Source organism: Thermobia domestica, chromosome 2 (assembly GCF_964235325.1).
Source record: "Thermobia domestica chromosome 2, izTheDome1.hap1.1, whole genome shotgun sequence".
NCBI classification, from domain to species: Eukaryota; Metazoa; Arthropoda; class Insecta; order Zygentoma; family Lepismatidae; genus Thermobia; species Thermobia domestica.
The window spans coordinates 27,032,763-27,048,996 of NC_137455.1; the positions used below are offsets into that span (position 1 = coordinate 27,032,763).

Below are 16,234 nucleotides of genomic sequence, written 5' to 3' on the forward strand. Positions count from 1 at the left end.
AGAAAATATAACTTCATGTTAAAAATAACAATTTTCTGATCCAAGTTCCTTCCATAGATTTCCGATCATTAATAAAGTATATAAATGATTGAGAAATAACATATTTTATATACGGCTGCTCAGTGGTAGAGCGCTGATTTCTGGTGCATGGGGTCTCTGATTCGATCCCGACCAAATACGTATGTGTTGGAAAACATCTTGTTTCTGGGTTTTCGTCGAAGTACTACCGTCTCCTCTCACTTTCTCATTCCACCAATCCTTCCATCATCATTCACTTGCCTGAATCATCCGTCTCCATTGGTGTTAAACGCACAGTCGTAGAGTGTTAAACATTTCATTTCATTTTTTTCAAATTAAGAGTACTTTTCAGGAAATGTTAAGTACATTCAAAATAAAGGTATCCACAAAATTTCAGCTTCTTCGGATTTTTTTTTTCTAAGTTACAGTCTAATTTAACTGGCTATTACGTGTATATTGACTTAACAGCAAAGGACATTCGTCAGTATCCACTTATACGCTTAAAATATCGTAATGAATCATTGCTGGTTTAATTTAATTAGTACAATGTCCATACCTCTTACGATCCTATATTTCGGTTCCGTTTTTCCTTTTTAATATTTGAATCAGATAATGCAAAAAAGGGCTTCAGTCAAACAAGGTTAGTTTCGAGAAAGATAAAAGAAAATAGCTGTTTTGAAACTAAAATCAAGATGAACCTTTTTTCACATAGATAAAAATTACATTAATTGAATACTGTATATATATATATATAGTTTTGTTTTTTGCTCATTGCCATGGTAACAAAATTGTTTTCCGCTCTGGACAGAAGCCCTTTTTTGCACGTAAATTATAGACGAAGCCCTGTATTCATGTAAGTTCATTTTTATTATTATTCTGTTGCTCTTTTTAACAGAATTGTGTTAAGACGTTTTTTTACCCAGTTAAATATCTATAATATGTTGTAAAAAAACATAACTCCTAATGGAAACAAAGATATGCTTATTGATTACATTAATTTATAAAACAAAATATATTAAATATTGCTTTAAGGTTTGTTTTTCTCAAAAAAAAAAAAAAAAAATACTATCGCTCTATCTGCTCAAGTAGTTCAATCCATGATCAACTCATAGAACTGCTTGTGCTCATCAGGAACATAGGACAGAAGTTTCTTGAAATAATTGATTTTGGCACTCTTTATGGGAACTTTACCGGCGGTATAAGCTGCAGATGGTGGCTACATGTGTTTTTCTTGTTCAGCATTGCACATTTTAAATGAGTGTGTTACTATACTTTCAATGGCCAGATAAGGCTTTTACCAAAGTCCTCTTTACAACAAAGCAACTGCCATTAATTTTAGGTTAGGTAAGTTAGGTAAGATACAGTTAGATTAGAAGTCTAAAATTATTGTAGTATGTTAGAGCTACCATACCTCCTTAGTTTTCCTGGACATATCCTCTTTTCGGACGCTGAAATTTGGTATGTAGATAAAATTATATTAATCGAATACTATTGCCACTAACATATAAAACAAATATAATTCTGCATGTAGAAAAGGCTACGGTCACTGATTCAAGTCTATTCTGCGTAGTGTTTATAAAATGTTAGATGAATGAAATTAAACCCCTTTATGCATAGAAACATATGTATACTCTATAGGAACAATACTCCGGTTTTAACTCAATTTTGCCATTTTGGTGCCCGAAGCAATTTTTGCATGAAGTAATTAATTTACCTTGTGGAGTTAATACTCCGGTTTTAACTCAATTTTGCCATTTTGTTGACCGAAGCAATTTTTGCATGAAGTAATTAATTTACCTTGTGGAGTTAATACTCCGGTTTTAACTCAATTTTGCCATTTTGGTGACCGAAGCAATTTTTGCATGAAGTAATTAATTTACCTTGTGGAGTTAATACTCCGGTTTTAACTCAATTTTGCCATTTTTGTGACCGAACCAATTTTTGCATGAAGTAATTAATTTACCTTGTGGAGTTAGTACTCCGGTTTTAACTCAATTTTGCCATTTTGGTGACCGAAGCAATTTTTGCATGAAGTAATTATTTTAATTTGTGGAGTTAATACTCCGGTTTTAACTCAATTTTGCCATTTTGGTGACCGAAGCAATTTTTGCATGAAGTAATTAATTTACCTTGTGGAGTTAATACTCCGGTTTTAACTCAATTTTGCCATTTTGGTGACCGAAGCAATTTTTGCATGAAGTAATTAATTTACCTTGTGGAGTTAATACTCCGGTTTTAACTCAATTTTGCCATTTTGGTGACCGAAGCAATTTTTGCATGAAGTAATTAATTTACCTTGTGGAGTTAATACTCCGGTTTTAACTCAATTTTGCCATTTTTGTGACCGAAGCAATTTTTGCATGAAGTAATTAATTTACCTTGTGGAGTTAGTACTCCGGTTTTAACTCAATTTTGCCATTTTGGTGACCGAAGCAATTTTTGCATGAAGTAATTATTTTAATTTGTGGAGTTAATACTCCGGTTTTAACTCAATTTTGCCATTTTGGTGACCGAAGCAATTTTTGCATGAAGTAATTAATTTACCTTGTGGAGTTAATACTCCGGTTTTAACTCAATTTTGCCATTTTGGTGACCGAAGCAATTTTTGCATGAAGTAATTAATTTACCTTGTGGAGTTAACTCCGGTTTTAACTCAATTTTGCAATTTTGGTGACCGAAGCAATTTTTGCATGAAGTAATTAATTTACCTTGTGGAGTTAATACTACGGTTTTAACTCAATTTTGCCATTTTGGTGACCGAAGCAATTTTTGCATGAAGTAATTATTTTAATTTGTGGAGTTAATACTCCGGTTTTAACTCAATTTTGCCATTTTGGAGACCGAAGCAATTTTTGCATGAACTAATTAATTTACCTTGTGACGTTGTGACTAGTTGAGTATGGCCAGGATACTTCTCAACCAATCTCCGGATGACGTCAATTTGCTCCAACGTTAGTTGAACAGCATCCAAAAATTGCGAATCACAAGGAACGTACGCAGACCAAAACTGAAATAAATTCAGAATTACATTACTCCACATTGTTATAATGTATATATATATATATATATATATATATATATATATATATATATATATATATATATATATATAGAGAGAGAGAGAGAGAGAGAGAGAGAGAGAGAGAGTACAGGTTGTATCAAAAGTCCGACGAGTTTTTCCAACCGCACATGCTGCTACGGCTCCGCACTGGAAAGGAGACCCATGTTAAAAGAAAAAGTGACGTTTCTAGTTTACTAATCTGTTTGAACAAACCGTAAGGACAAACCACACTAACACGGGGAAAATGCACACTGTTCTGTGAGAGAACCCACAATACCTCGAATCAGTTTCCAGTAATACTGTATTGTTAGTATAGTGACAATCTAAGCGTATTAACTTTGGTGGAAGCGGTCCCAGGTTCGATTTCCGGTGGGGACACTAGGTGGGAGAAGTGTAAAAAGCTTTTTCAGACAGACATCCTGAATGAGGGTTTCCTGGGTTTTCCTCATTCACACCAGGCAAATACCGGAGTGAAACCTAATATATAGGTCCCAGGCCATGGCCCTTCTCTGGATTGTGTGTTCGCCGAGGGACGTTATCCCTCATAAGTGATTGGCTAAATGGCTATAGATGCCGAAAACCCTGAAATCTAAATCCTAAATCAAAGCGTACTAAACTGGCAACGGTGCTTTTTTAAAATTTAATATAGAACGCCTTACCAGTGTGTAGTCAAACCATGGAAGTGGCTGGGAAGTTTCCTGCACTTCAGACTGAAAAACTTCTTTTCCCAACAATATTACTCTATTGCCATTATTATTTTTTTTAAATCTTTTACACGTAGTGAAGTGGGAGTGGCCTGGGATATTTTAAACACCCGCTATTGACACACACACAGAGCGAGCGAGAGAGAGAGAGAGAGAGTAAAAATACTTATATACAGTATGTAGGTCGTTTCTATCGAAAGTCAAGTAAGCGTAGTGTTTTATATTATAAATAAATATACTCTCTCTCTCTCTCTCTCTCTCTCTCTATATATATATATATATATATATATATATATATATATATATATATATATATATATATATATATATATATATATATATATATATATATATATATACGGTAGATATAAGACAGGAAATTCTTCTCAAAGTACATGACACACTCCCTCTCTAATTGTTCTTGCCAGTTTCTCACAAATGCAACATTTACTCTCACTTTTCCTGAATGTTTCTAACACCAATACAGAAGTAGTTTACTTTTTCCTCAAAGATGAAATATGTTGATTTTGTATTATTTGCAAAAATTAACACAAAACTAACAAGTTTCTTTTCTTTTCTTTTCTTTTTCTTTTTTTTTCTTTTTTTTTTTGGTACACATTTTCAGACACCAGTTAGTTTCGATCTCCTCCATCCCCTAAAGTTTCAATGAAGCGCTTTCTGTCAAGACCATCACTTCCGGCTCATGAAAGACCGCTAATATGAGGAAAGTAGAATTTGACGAAGGTATACATTATATACTAATAACTTATGTTACACTTTATTTACTTAACACAGTTGTAAGGATTATAATAATTATATGCTCATTAACGTTTTCATATTTTTTGGGAATTTATCATGTTTTCACAAAACATTTTATATTTGCACTATTTGTCAATTTACTATATTCTACAGTTCCTCAGTTATTTATTTTTCACAATTCTCATATATTCAGGAGCAAGGGCGCCGATTTCTCTGTAAATTTGGGGGGCCCATTCAGATGCAGACGGTATATATCATCATCATCATAGGTATTCTGCCTTTATTGGCGGGTCACTTGCCGCAGCTAAGAAGCTTCCATGCTCCACGGTCCTCCGCTAACCTTTTCGTCTTTGCGTATGATCTTTCTGTTTCAATATTATCCATTAATTGTAGTTTCCTTCGCCCCCTCCCTCTCTTTCCCGTCACCATACCGTCTAGGACGTCCCTCATGATACAATTTCTTCTTAGACAATGTCCCAACCAGTTTCTCTTCCTCTTCCTAATAATATCTAAAAGTGTTCTTTTCTCACCCACCATTTCTAACACTCTCTCATTCGTTCCCCGCTCGACCCAACTAATTCTTTCCATTCTTCTCCACACCCACATTTCGAAGGCTTCCAGTCGATTTTCATCACTTTTACGTAATGTCCACGTTTCCGCCCACATAGTACAACACTCCACACGAAACATTTTATGAGTCTTTTTCTCAACTCTTTATTCAAGGTCCCACAAAACAGACTTTTGTTCCTCCTAAAGGCTTCTTTCGCCATTCCTATCTTTGCTTTTATTTCACGTTCGCATTTCATGTCATTACTAAGAATACTACCCAGATATCGAAAACTATTCACTTGTTCTATTTTCTCCCTTCCTAGTTTTATATTTGACACAGACACCTTCGTTCCAATCACCATGGCTTTTGTCTTTCTAACATTTATTTTCATCCCATATTTTTCAAAGCCCTTTCTCATTTTTTTCTAACATTTTATTGATTTTCTTTTCAGATTCTGCAACAAGTGCCATATCGTCTGCAAATCTTTTGCATCTAATCATTCTACCTCCTACAGAATAGCCTTCATCATATAGGCTCTTTTTCACTATCTCTTCTAGATAGACATTAAATAGTGTTGGCGAGAGGCAGCATCCTTGTCGAACGCCTCTTCCAATTGCACTCTCTTCCGTCAGTTTTTCTCCTATCCTAACATTTACTTATATATATAAGGATTGTAAGACAAATTGCATTCAAATTATGCCAAATATTGTATATTCATAAATACAATAGGGGGGTTCACATGAGCTTTGGGGGGCCTGGGCATCCCGGCCCCACAGGATCGGCGCCCTTGTTCAGGAGGCATAATTTTCTCCAAATATCATCTCAATAGTTCGTTATTGATTATTCCCGTGATTACTCCTCAATGGTGTGTCCGATCAGGACATGCAACCCCTAACGACACTCAGGACATGCTCTCGAATTACCATGTCAAATTTGATTAAGAACAATCCAGGTGTCTCGTAGGAGTATAAGGAACGCGTGAGTCGAGTCAAGGGAAGCTTCGAACTAATATTAGACCCTATTTGGAAGCTATAACAGGGTTAAAATGCCTAAAGGAGGAGATGGTATATTTTCGAAATTTTAACACGAATTTTTGTGTTTAGTGATTTGGCCCGACTTTGGAATTTGTTTCTAAGATATTAATAGAGCTAGTTCTAATGTTAGGTACATAAAATAGAAAAACTTAATATGTTCCAACTTTTTCATATTATGTACCTCATATCAGAACTAAACCTATCAGCAACTGTAGAACAATTTTCAAAGTGTTTCCATACAACAGTCTAGCTGTATATACAAAATATAGTGCATGAGCAGTTCTTTCTAGTATTTCTTTTTTCTTCTCTCTTGTGGAGTTGTTTGTGTTATTCTCTAACTTTGTTCAGGTAAATCTCTCATACTAGTTGGAATATTGAACAATTCACATGTTTCATGATGATATTCCTTTTTCACATCTCGGAAAGATTTACCGGTAAAGATTCTTCAAATTGACTTCCGAAATTCAATATATTGATCTATCTGTAGTGATAAAGATATTCACACCTATTAAAACTTATTAAATCTTCAGAGACAAACGATCTAGTTATGTTGTTACATGATATCTGATTTAACGAACACACTTCGAGGTATCCCGTCATAACCCAATAAAAATCTCTCGCGGACAGAGCGATGTAATTCGAATTCAGTCAACCAAGATCAATCGTTTGAATAATTCAATCGGATTAAACCTCTCTGAGATGATAAAGTAATATGATTAGTTCAGTATACGGAGGTATATTGTCAATGGCACGTTTGTCCAATTTTGAAGACTTGTCAGACATCCGTGAATCAGATAATCTCTATCTGTCGTTACTATTTATTACCAAACACATTTAGGAGAAATTTCGAATCTTTCTCTGTTTCATTACACTTTGCCTTATTAGTATGATATGTATACATTTATTCTTATTCGATGATGCAAATAAATCATCTGATGGTCAGAGCTGTAGCTGAGAGGAGGCGAGCGGGATTGTGGCCCCAGGCGCTGATAACAAAAAGAAATAAAAAGTGTTGAACATGAGTAAACGACGTGTCGCCCCGAAACATTGGAACTTATTAAATCAATATTTTTGTCTGTTTCAAAAAATATAAATTTGTTAAAAATTTTGTCAAGAATGTTCTCAAATGTTCACTCCGCTCAAAACCCAATAGTTTCTATAAGAGTCACAACAATTTTTTTCTTATTACTTAAAGGAAGTTATTATATACGACCATTGTAATGACGATATGATATAGAAGGTACCGAGTAGTGACTTATAGTCTACGCAGAATCGTTTTCGAAATTAGAAACGGTCAAAGTCTGATATGCGTAATCAGTGTTTTAATGTTGATGAGTTTGTTTAGATAATCACGTTTTTCTACCCAATCGGATTAATCACGATGACAAGAATGAAGGCTTTAGAAATTCGTAAAGAAACACTTTTTGAATTTCCGTTATATCACAAAATATTTTTACCGTAAAAGAATCGAAATTAAAATGCCATTTGTGTGGTCACATACAAAATAATTACAAAAGTGGACAATTGCTATTGGAAATTAATGCTGTTACCCATTTCGAACATTAGTAAAGCTCATAGTTTTTAATCTAATGAAATTTAATTTCTTATCGATAGTGTGAAACCTAAATAATTGTAAATTTCCGTAACTACTCTCCAAGTGGACCTGTGTACTGTGAAGTAGCTGTGTATTAGAGTTGAAGCGACCATGTGATAATTGTAGAAACGCTTAACTTAATTCGCTAATTTCAATTAATTTACTAAATTACATTTATCAACGACAGAATTATGGACATTTAAAATCCAATGGAATAAAACTTTGATTAATATTGTACATTGCCAGACAGTTTGTTTAAGGATGTATTTGTTAATTGTCACTATTGAAATTGTCTATAAACGCGACTAGTTTCTTTCTTCCTTTTACTCCTTCCTTACCGCCTAGCTTGACATTTCCTAGTTCACTGGTCAGACTCGTCGTTTTTCGATTAAGCAATACCATGGAGGACACATCAACAGGGAGTTTTCGCCACAAGGTTTGGGAAGGTGCAGGATCGTCGTGGGAGGCACGTCGCTCCATTGGTGAACAACTAACTCCATGTCTTGGGAGTACCATTTTGTTTGTTCATCGCCCCATATTCAATAGAGTCCAATATCTGACTAGGGGAATGAAGGTGTAGGAGAACATCGTCGGAGACGTATCGTAACGAGAGAACTCGCCGCCCCTGGCAGTCTAGCACGATTAAAATCCAGTTCTTGCTGACTCTAATATATCCAGGCTCCTACATGGAAAATGGAAAACCATTCATCATTCAGATGACCAGATGACCAGGACGACACCAGTCTCATTGGAATGCCGGGCTAGTGTTCATCCTTTATCTCTTAGTCGTAACCTATCACTCTCTCTCTCTCTCTCACCTTTTCCCTAACTAGTCATTCCCAAAATTGAAACATTTGAATTTTATTTAAACTGAACCATAATTTTGTAGTTCAGTGCTGTGTTGTGCATCAGTTTCATCACCAATTGTCACATTTATTCAATGAGTATTTTAGAGATTATTCTGAGCCTTAACTGATGGCACAGCAAAGGCACAATACAACAAAAGGTACTGTACTTTTGCCAATTTAACAAGCTCTTATTTGTAAAAGAATACATAATTATCGCTTTTGGTTGTTGCAATGATCTGTCCAAGTAGCTTGATAAAACTTTAGCGCAGCATATCAACAAACGTTAGTTCTCTTATGTTATAAGAAGAAGGAAAAGCTTGATAAGGGAACAATACGGGGGCGCCGAATTCTCTAGGTATTAATCTGCTGCTCTGAAGTGGACATTCATTTCAACACCACTATTAAACACATGCTTGTTGACAGAGTAAAGTTATGTATTATCAAGTTACCCATTACCTGAGCTTCAGTATTTCTACCAAAAGTCCTAATTACTTAGAAGTGTACGTTAATAATTTGACTACATGGAAAACATTAACTAATGAAAGTAAGGACTTTGTTGGAGATCTAGTACGTTGTAGAATAAGGCTAATTTTAATTTCCATCAGAACAAGCAAGTTAACTGTAAAAGTCAGATATGGACATTAGACAAGAGAAGAGTAAAATGTCAGCACCACATATGATCATTCATTGTAAGTGCTTCATAGTAAATGATGTCCATTAAATGTGTGTGCATTTTCAAGGAAAACATTTATTTTATTGAGAAATAATTAGTAATAATATTAACAATGATAGTTATAACTTTATTTTCAGTGTTGTGAACAGCTCATTGGCAAAAATACACTATGTTAAAAACCATTATACAATCATTTAAAACAGTCCAGAAAATTTGAAGTATAGAATGAATACTGGCAGGTTAAGACCCTTGTCAGAAGGTTAATATATACAAATTACAAGATTAAAGCTGATTATAAAACAAGATTAAAATAGAAACAGCCAATATCATAATATATCATTTAAAGAACTACGTAAAATTAAAGCTACATTTTACTATCATTTGAAGAATGAGTCGACCTTACTTAATAATAATAATAATAATAATAATAATAATAATAATAATAATAATAATAATAATAATAATAATATCCGGATAGTCCACGTGGCTATATAGTTAATATATGCGCCTTTGCAGTTCAGGACCGGGTTCGATTCTCGATGGGAGCTGTCACGTTGTTGTCAGTCCACGTCTCATATAGTCTTGGTGCTGAAATAGACTCTAATCTCCAATTCAACCAGTAACAATAATATACTACTACTGCTATTACTCCTCCTCCTACTATTACTACTACTACTACTACTAATAATAATAATAATAATAATAATAATAATAATAATAATAATAATAATAAATATAATAATAATAATAATAATAATATTCTGACTCAACTGGAACAAATAAACGCAAAATATATTTTAATAAACCTATAGGAATCAGTAATTTTGGACATCTGCTGTATGGCCACCAAGTGCTTGGGACGATAAGAACTCTTCCAATAATCTGCTAAACCTAGATATAATAATAACAATATAAAAGGGGGGAAAAGAGATGTAAAATCCACAATGGCTCAGGCGAAGAAGGCATTCGAAGAAATATCGAAATATAACTGAAGAAAACGCTGATAACAGCATATGTGTGTAATGCAGTTTTGTACGAATAGGAGTCTTGATCTTAAGAAGTATGAAAGGGGTACGAAAGGCCTCGATATGCGGTTCTGCCGAAGAATATTGAAAAGTATAGGAATGTATAAGGTGCCAAGTAAAGAATATTGTAAGTAGTAGGAAACAAAATTAGAAAACTCAATATAGCTTCTAATAGAATGCCTTTTTTAGTTTAAAACCCGGATTTATACATTATAGGTGAAAGTATAGGGTGTTTCAAAATGAATATCGGGGTTTAATCGCTTTGCAGTATTTATTACAATTGAATGGGTGAGTTGAAAAAGGAACACATTCCAAAAACCTCAACTTTCGAACACTGGGTGGAAACATGAACACATTCCAGAAATATGTTCAATTTTTCACTCATACATTCCCGGAGACTTTAGTAAAGAGGACCTAAAACTAATGAATGAGTTCCTTGTTCCTCTCAAGCGGTGTAGGTACATATAAAATGAATATAACCATCCCAGTTTAGCTTGCCTATTTTCTGGAATGTGTACCTTTTTCAACTCACTCATTCAATTATAATACATCAAGTGAAAGGGCAAATCAAACAATTTTGTACGCACACACGTACACTCATGTCCAAAATTATTGTCGCATGTCTATAAATATGTTGTTGTAGGAATATAATTTAATAATGAATTCGCCCGGTATTTCTTATAATGTTAGTATGTGTATAATCGACAAAGACATGTATGTGGCAAATTTCATGGCAAAAGAGCAGTAAATAAGAACAATAAAACGAAAATAAATCTTTCTTGCTCAATTAGCAACATTTTGTTTTACTCATTCTAATTTTCGTATTTATAATTCTTTTGCTATGAAATTTACCACAAATATAGAAATCCCGATTATACACATAGTATCAGTATTAAAAGTATCCTGCAAAATCATTATCAAATTATATTCTTACAAGAAGACAGTTTTAGATATACGACAATCATTTTGGACATCAGATATTCACTGTAATCAGATTTTTATTTTCTAATTGGTTTTACTGTAATTAGGACTAGGCAAGTGGAAATTACAATAGTGTTATGCTAGTATGGGCCGTACGTTAGTCCGCACGATAACTCTTGAAAGGAACCACAACAATTATCTCGGCCGGATTTGTTAAATGGAGTCAATTCATTAATCTCATAACAGGCTACGGCAAAATACGTTCGTCCGTTAGTCCACACCATGAATCAACACAATTTTTTTTAGCAATTTCGTGATTTGGAACAGACAGCTAGATAGATTATCTTGACCGATTTCGTTAATGGAATCAATCGTTAACATCCTAATGGGTAAGAGAGACTCACGCCCGTCCGTTAAACTATACGATAATTCATGAACGGAAGTTAATTTTATAATTTCCTTTTCCACAATAGATAGCTAGAGTGATAATAATGGATCGTTAGTAGAATCAATCCGTTAATATCACAACTGCTAACGGCGATTTACGTTCGTCCGTTAGTCCACGTGATAAGTCGTGAATGAAGTCGAATTTTAGCAAGTTTATATTTTGCAACTGACATCTAGAACGATTATATAGACCTAGTTCGTTAAAGGAACCTATCCTTATCATCCTAACTTGCAATGACTACTTACACCCGTCTGGTAAGCTATACGAAAAGTCATGAACAAAAAGTGAATATTTGAATTCCTTTTTACAATACATAGCTAGAGTGACTTCTTGGTCCGTTAATCGAATCAATCCGTTAATACATTAACGGATAACGGTTTCTATCCAAATCTGATTTTCTACTACAAGAATAAAGATAGTAAAAATAACACATCTAGCAAGTAAATGACAACAAATCTCCTCTAGTGGTTCCAATCTAAAGGAGAGTTCGTTATTGTAATCAATCTATTAATATATTAACGGATAGCGGTGATTTTCAAGATCAGAATATCTGCTCAAAACGCTGACTGCATGTGACATGTACCTATAGTTTAAGGAGGTAGTAACTGTGATGTCTGAATAACTGTAATGTGTTACAATTTCAAATCATAGATACGTTAATATATCAAAGTAGATGCTTTCAAATATCTAGGATTGATATTAACAGGTGAAAACCATATTCACAAAGAAATTAAATGTCGACTACAAGCAGGGAATTGGTGTTATTATTCAGTTCAAAATCTCTTGTTATCGCAAATTCTATCAAGGAATTCGAAGCTTAAACTACAAAAAACGATAATCATGCCCGTTGTTCTGTATGGTTGTGAAACATGGTCGCTTACTCTGAGGGAAGAACATAGACTGAAAGTATTTGAGAACAAGATCCTGAGACAAATATTCGGACCCAAGAGGAACGGGAATGGGGAATGGCGGAAACTTCATAACGAGGAACTACATAATTATTATACGGTCTACCCAACATTGTTAGGGTCATCAAGTCTAGGAGGCTTACATTGTTTGGTGGGCAGGTCATGTAGCCAGGATGGAAGAAAACAGGAACACTTTCAAAGTCTTGACTGAAAGACCAATCGGAAAACGATCATTAGGAAGACCTAGGCGCAGATGGGAGGACAACATTAAGATGGATCTCGGAGAAATAGGAAAACAAAATAGAAACTGGGTCCAGTTGGCTAAGGATAGAAATCATTGGAGAGCTTTTTTGAACGCGACAATGAACCTCCGGGTTCCATAGGCCCTAGAATTAATCAGTTGGTTACAATTTCAATATACCCTATTGGCAATCAAACCTAGGTTCCCATGTATCAAAGGCATGTGCGCTAGCAGCTAGTCGATTAAAGATTTCTGGAGCTAATGATCTTTTAGTATGAGTATTGTACTTCGAAAAAAATGTTCGAAAGGGGGCTGTAACTCTGACAACCTGACCGACGGTAACGTTCGTTACTAATTAAATATATAATTTACATTAAGAAAATATGGTATGAGTGGGAGAATAATAAGAATACCAATAAATGCCGTAATATTTAACACAATGCAATTAAGTTTTGGATCAAAACCAATTCATGGTTATGGATTACAATCCATGTCAAGAGATGTAGACACAATTTTTCAAAATTGCAATTAACATTTTCAATACACTTTGAAGATCATTTGACGTGAATATATTTTATATACTGTTTACAAAACCACATCTGACAACCAGCATTGCTTGTTCAGGTAAAACATTGAAATAATTGTAAAAGAGAACTCGGTTGACCATGTAATGTGCATTTCAATAGAGCACGTAATAATAATAAAAAAAATGAGTATCTCATTTAATATTTAATTAACCATATAACGCTCAGTGGGATTTCACCCTCATGGTAATGACCACATCAATTAAACTGAAAGCCTGGGAAATTACGTGCAGTCAACTGTCTCTGTTCTGGGTAAATAATAACACACACACACACACACACATTGCATAAACATTAATTTACCTACCACGTTTTATAAACTTAATAATATCATGGGTTATTTAATTGAAGATATACTCATTTGCTGAATATTTATATGCTTAATACAATAATAAAACTTAGTAAGCAAACATGGGATGTAAAATCCAATATCAATGGTTAATATACTTATTCGGAGTGACAAAATAGCTCCCTTCTGGCTGTATAGTTCATGCGCGCGAACATCTTCGAAGTATGAGATCAGGTTCAGATCCCAATGGGAATTCAAGTGGTCCCAATCCAAAATTAATGATAGAACGTAAAAGCTTTTGTCCTTGCCGGAAGGCTCTTCCGGAAGGACTTCTGTACACGAGCCGCCGTCCTACCGGTAAGACATCTCCTTAATGGAAAGAATATGAGTTTGTCCTTTCGGAAGAACTGAAACGCATTTTAAAATATGCAATAAACAATATAAGAGTAGGTTTAGTGTTTCCCAGTTATCACCGAAATTCGCTCTATTCCACATATGATTGGTGTTCGTCGGGCCGCGGTGGCTCAGTGGTAGAGCGTTCACCTTTGGTGCATGGAGTCCAGGGTTCAAACCCTGCTCCCACCAAGTGAACTTTGTGGTGGACAAACACCGTGTGCGTGGGTTTTCTCGGGGTTCTACCGTTTCCTCCCACTTTCCACCATTTCATTCATTTCTCATAATGACCGTCTCCTTTAGCCTAACCGGCACAACGTGGGACGTAAAACTCGGTTCGGTGGATCAAAATAAAAAGCGTAAACGCACACACGATTACCTTTAGAAAACATCTTGTCATTATTGACCATTCGTACCATTCGTAGTACCATTCGTAGTACGTAAACAGTCGTACCATTCGTAGTACCAAGACACACGTTCACATACTATGTGAGCATGAAGAAAACAAAAAAGACTGGACCTCAACCAAAGAAGACTCTTCTCCATCTACAAGTAACTCCAGCATAATGGACGTATTAAATATCCAGTGGGCATCCAGTCAATCCCAAAATAGTTTCGAAGAAGATAAGGACCAAGAAAAAGAAATCGAACACAGAAGTCCCATTAGTACTTAACAAGCCAGCTCATGCTCTATCAGCTATTGCAAAGGAAGATACTATCCCTCACGCGGACGATTTACATCATCACCAGCAGATTTCCACTGCACCCAGTCCTTCTATAGCCTCCACCAGCAGATGCATTCTTTTCATGACTTCAAGTGTGTCATCTTAGGTGTTTTCTTTGCACTGAATACTAAAGGAATCTCCGCTGAACTCAAAACGCGGAAAGCCAAAGTGTACCACCTCAGTAGGATTCTAAATTCAGCAGGCAACACTCAATGTTTGTTCATTTTTACGCATTGCGGAAAATATCACACGCCTTCTGGCATTCACATTCGAGTTATTGAATCTCAGAGCTCACCACAATATACTCCATGATAGAATTGTTGGCAGTATAATCACTAACAAGAAGTTGTCCTAACCCAACAGTATGTTACAGGTGTAGGGAATTCCATGAGGAACCCTGTGACCTCTTTCTAGACAAGAACTTTTCTATTTCCTACAAGGAATATGGACATCGTGCTGCCAGTTTCTGCCCTCAACAACCATGTTACTTATCCAACCACAAATCTCTTAAGATATTCGTCAAAACTACCTGTACTTTCTTCTATGCAGACATCTGAGAAAACAACAGCCACTTGAAAATTCAGATACACCTATCCAAGGAAGTTCATCACCACTAGTAATTAAATCATTGTATTCAGCATTCAGAAGATACTTCACGCAGCGTTAGAGGTCCCTATGAAGGGAAGTATTGTCTGGGCCCTCACCTCCTGGTCCAATCTCACCGGACGCTAGTGCAAATTAAGACTGAACTCCTTCGAGCTACAAAGGATATTCTATGCACAAAGCTCAACCACCATTAGTGATTATTTGTTTATCAGTTTTCTTTCGCCGGTTTGCAGCTCCAAAAGTTCTCCAGATGCCAATTACCACGAAAGAAACTAACACAGAACTAGGATGCATGACTACTTTGTTTCTTTAGTGAGCCTCGAAATTTTTCGATTTGGTAGGAACTTCAGCTACGGAAACCCACCCTTCGGCCCTTAGCAGGGTCATTTCCAGTAACACCTCTTGTCGACCGTTGGAGTAGCGGAAGACCTTTCTCTTCTGAATACAAACGAAGTCGTTCTCTTCAAGAATACCATCGACTGTCCTGGAGTTCATCTACTGCACTCACAACATATCTTACGCTGGACCAAGTAGCCAGTCATTTCTCCCATTCTTGCGGGGATAAACTGATTTTCTACAAATAGATGGATAGGTATAAAAGAGATCCACAGTTTCAAGTGGGATCTGATCACTAAAAATAAATACAATAAAAGTACTGTTAAATTCGTGACTGTAAACTTGTGTTGATTATGTATTGTGATGGGAGGGGATAATCAACACAAGCTTACAGCCACAATTACTACTCATTTCTATTAGTACGTTCAAGTTCCAGTATCTAGTTCAAGCTTTCTGCGTCAGTGTTCCTCTTCAAAATGTAACGTTAATGCTACTATGCTGTTCAGAAGATGGGGGA

At 35.4% G+C, this 16,234-nt stretch overlaps 1 protein-coding gene across 1 annotated transcript in view; it reads right to left on the minus strand.

Annotated features, from left to right (window-relative positions):
- LOC145671296 (dipeptidase 1-like) overlaps window positions 1-16,234 on the minus strand; it is a 408,614-nt gene that overhangs the window by 101,822 nt on the left and 290,558 nt on the right. The window contains exon 5 of the mRNA XM_081740265.1: window positions 2,893-3,025. Coding sequence (XP_081596391.1) covers window positions 2,893-3,025 — 133 coding nt within the window. The remainder of the gene's footprint in view (window positions 1-2,892; window positions 3,026-16,234) is intronic.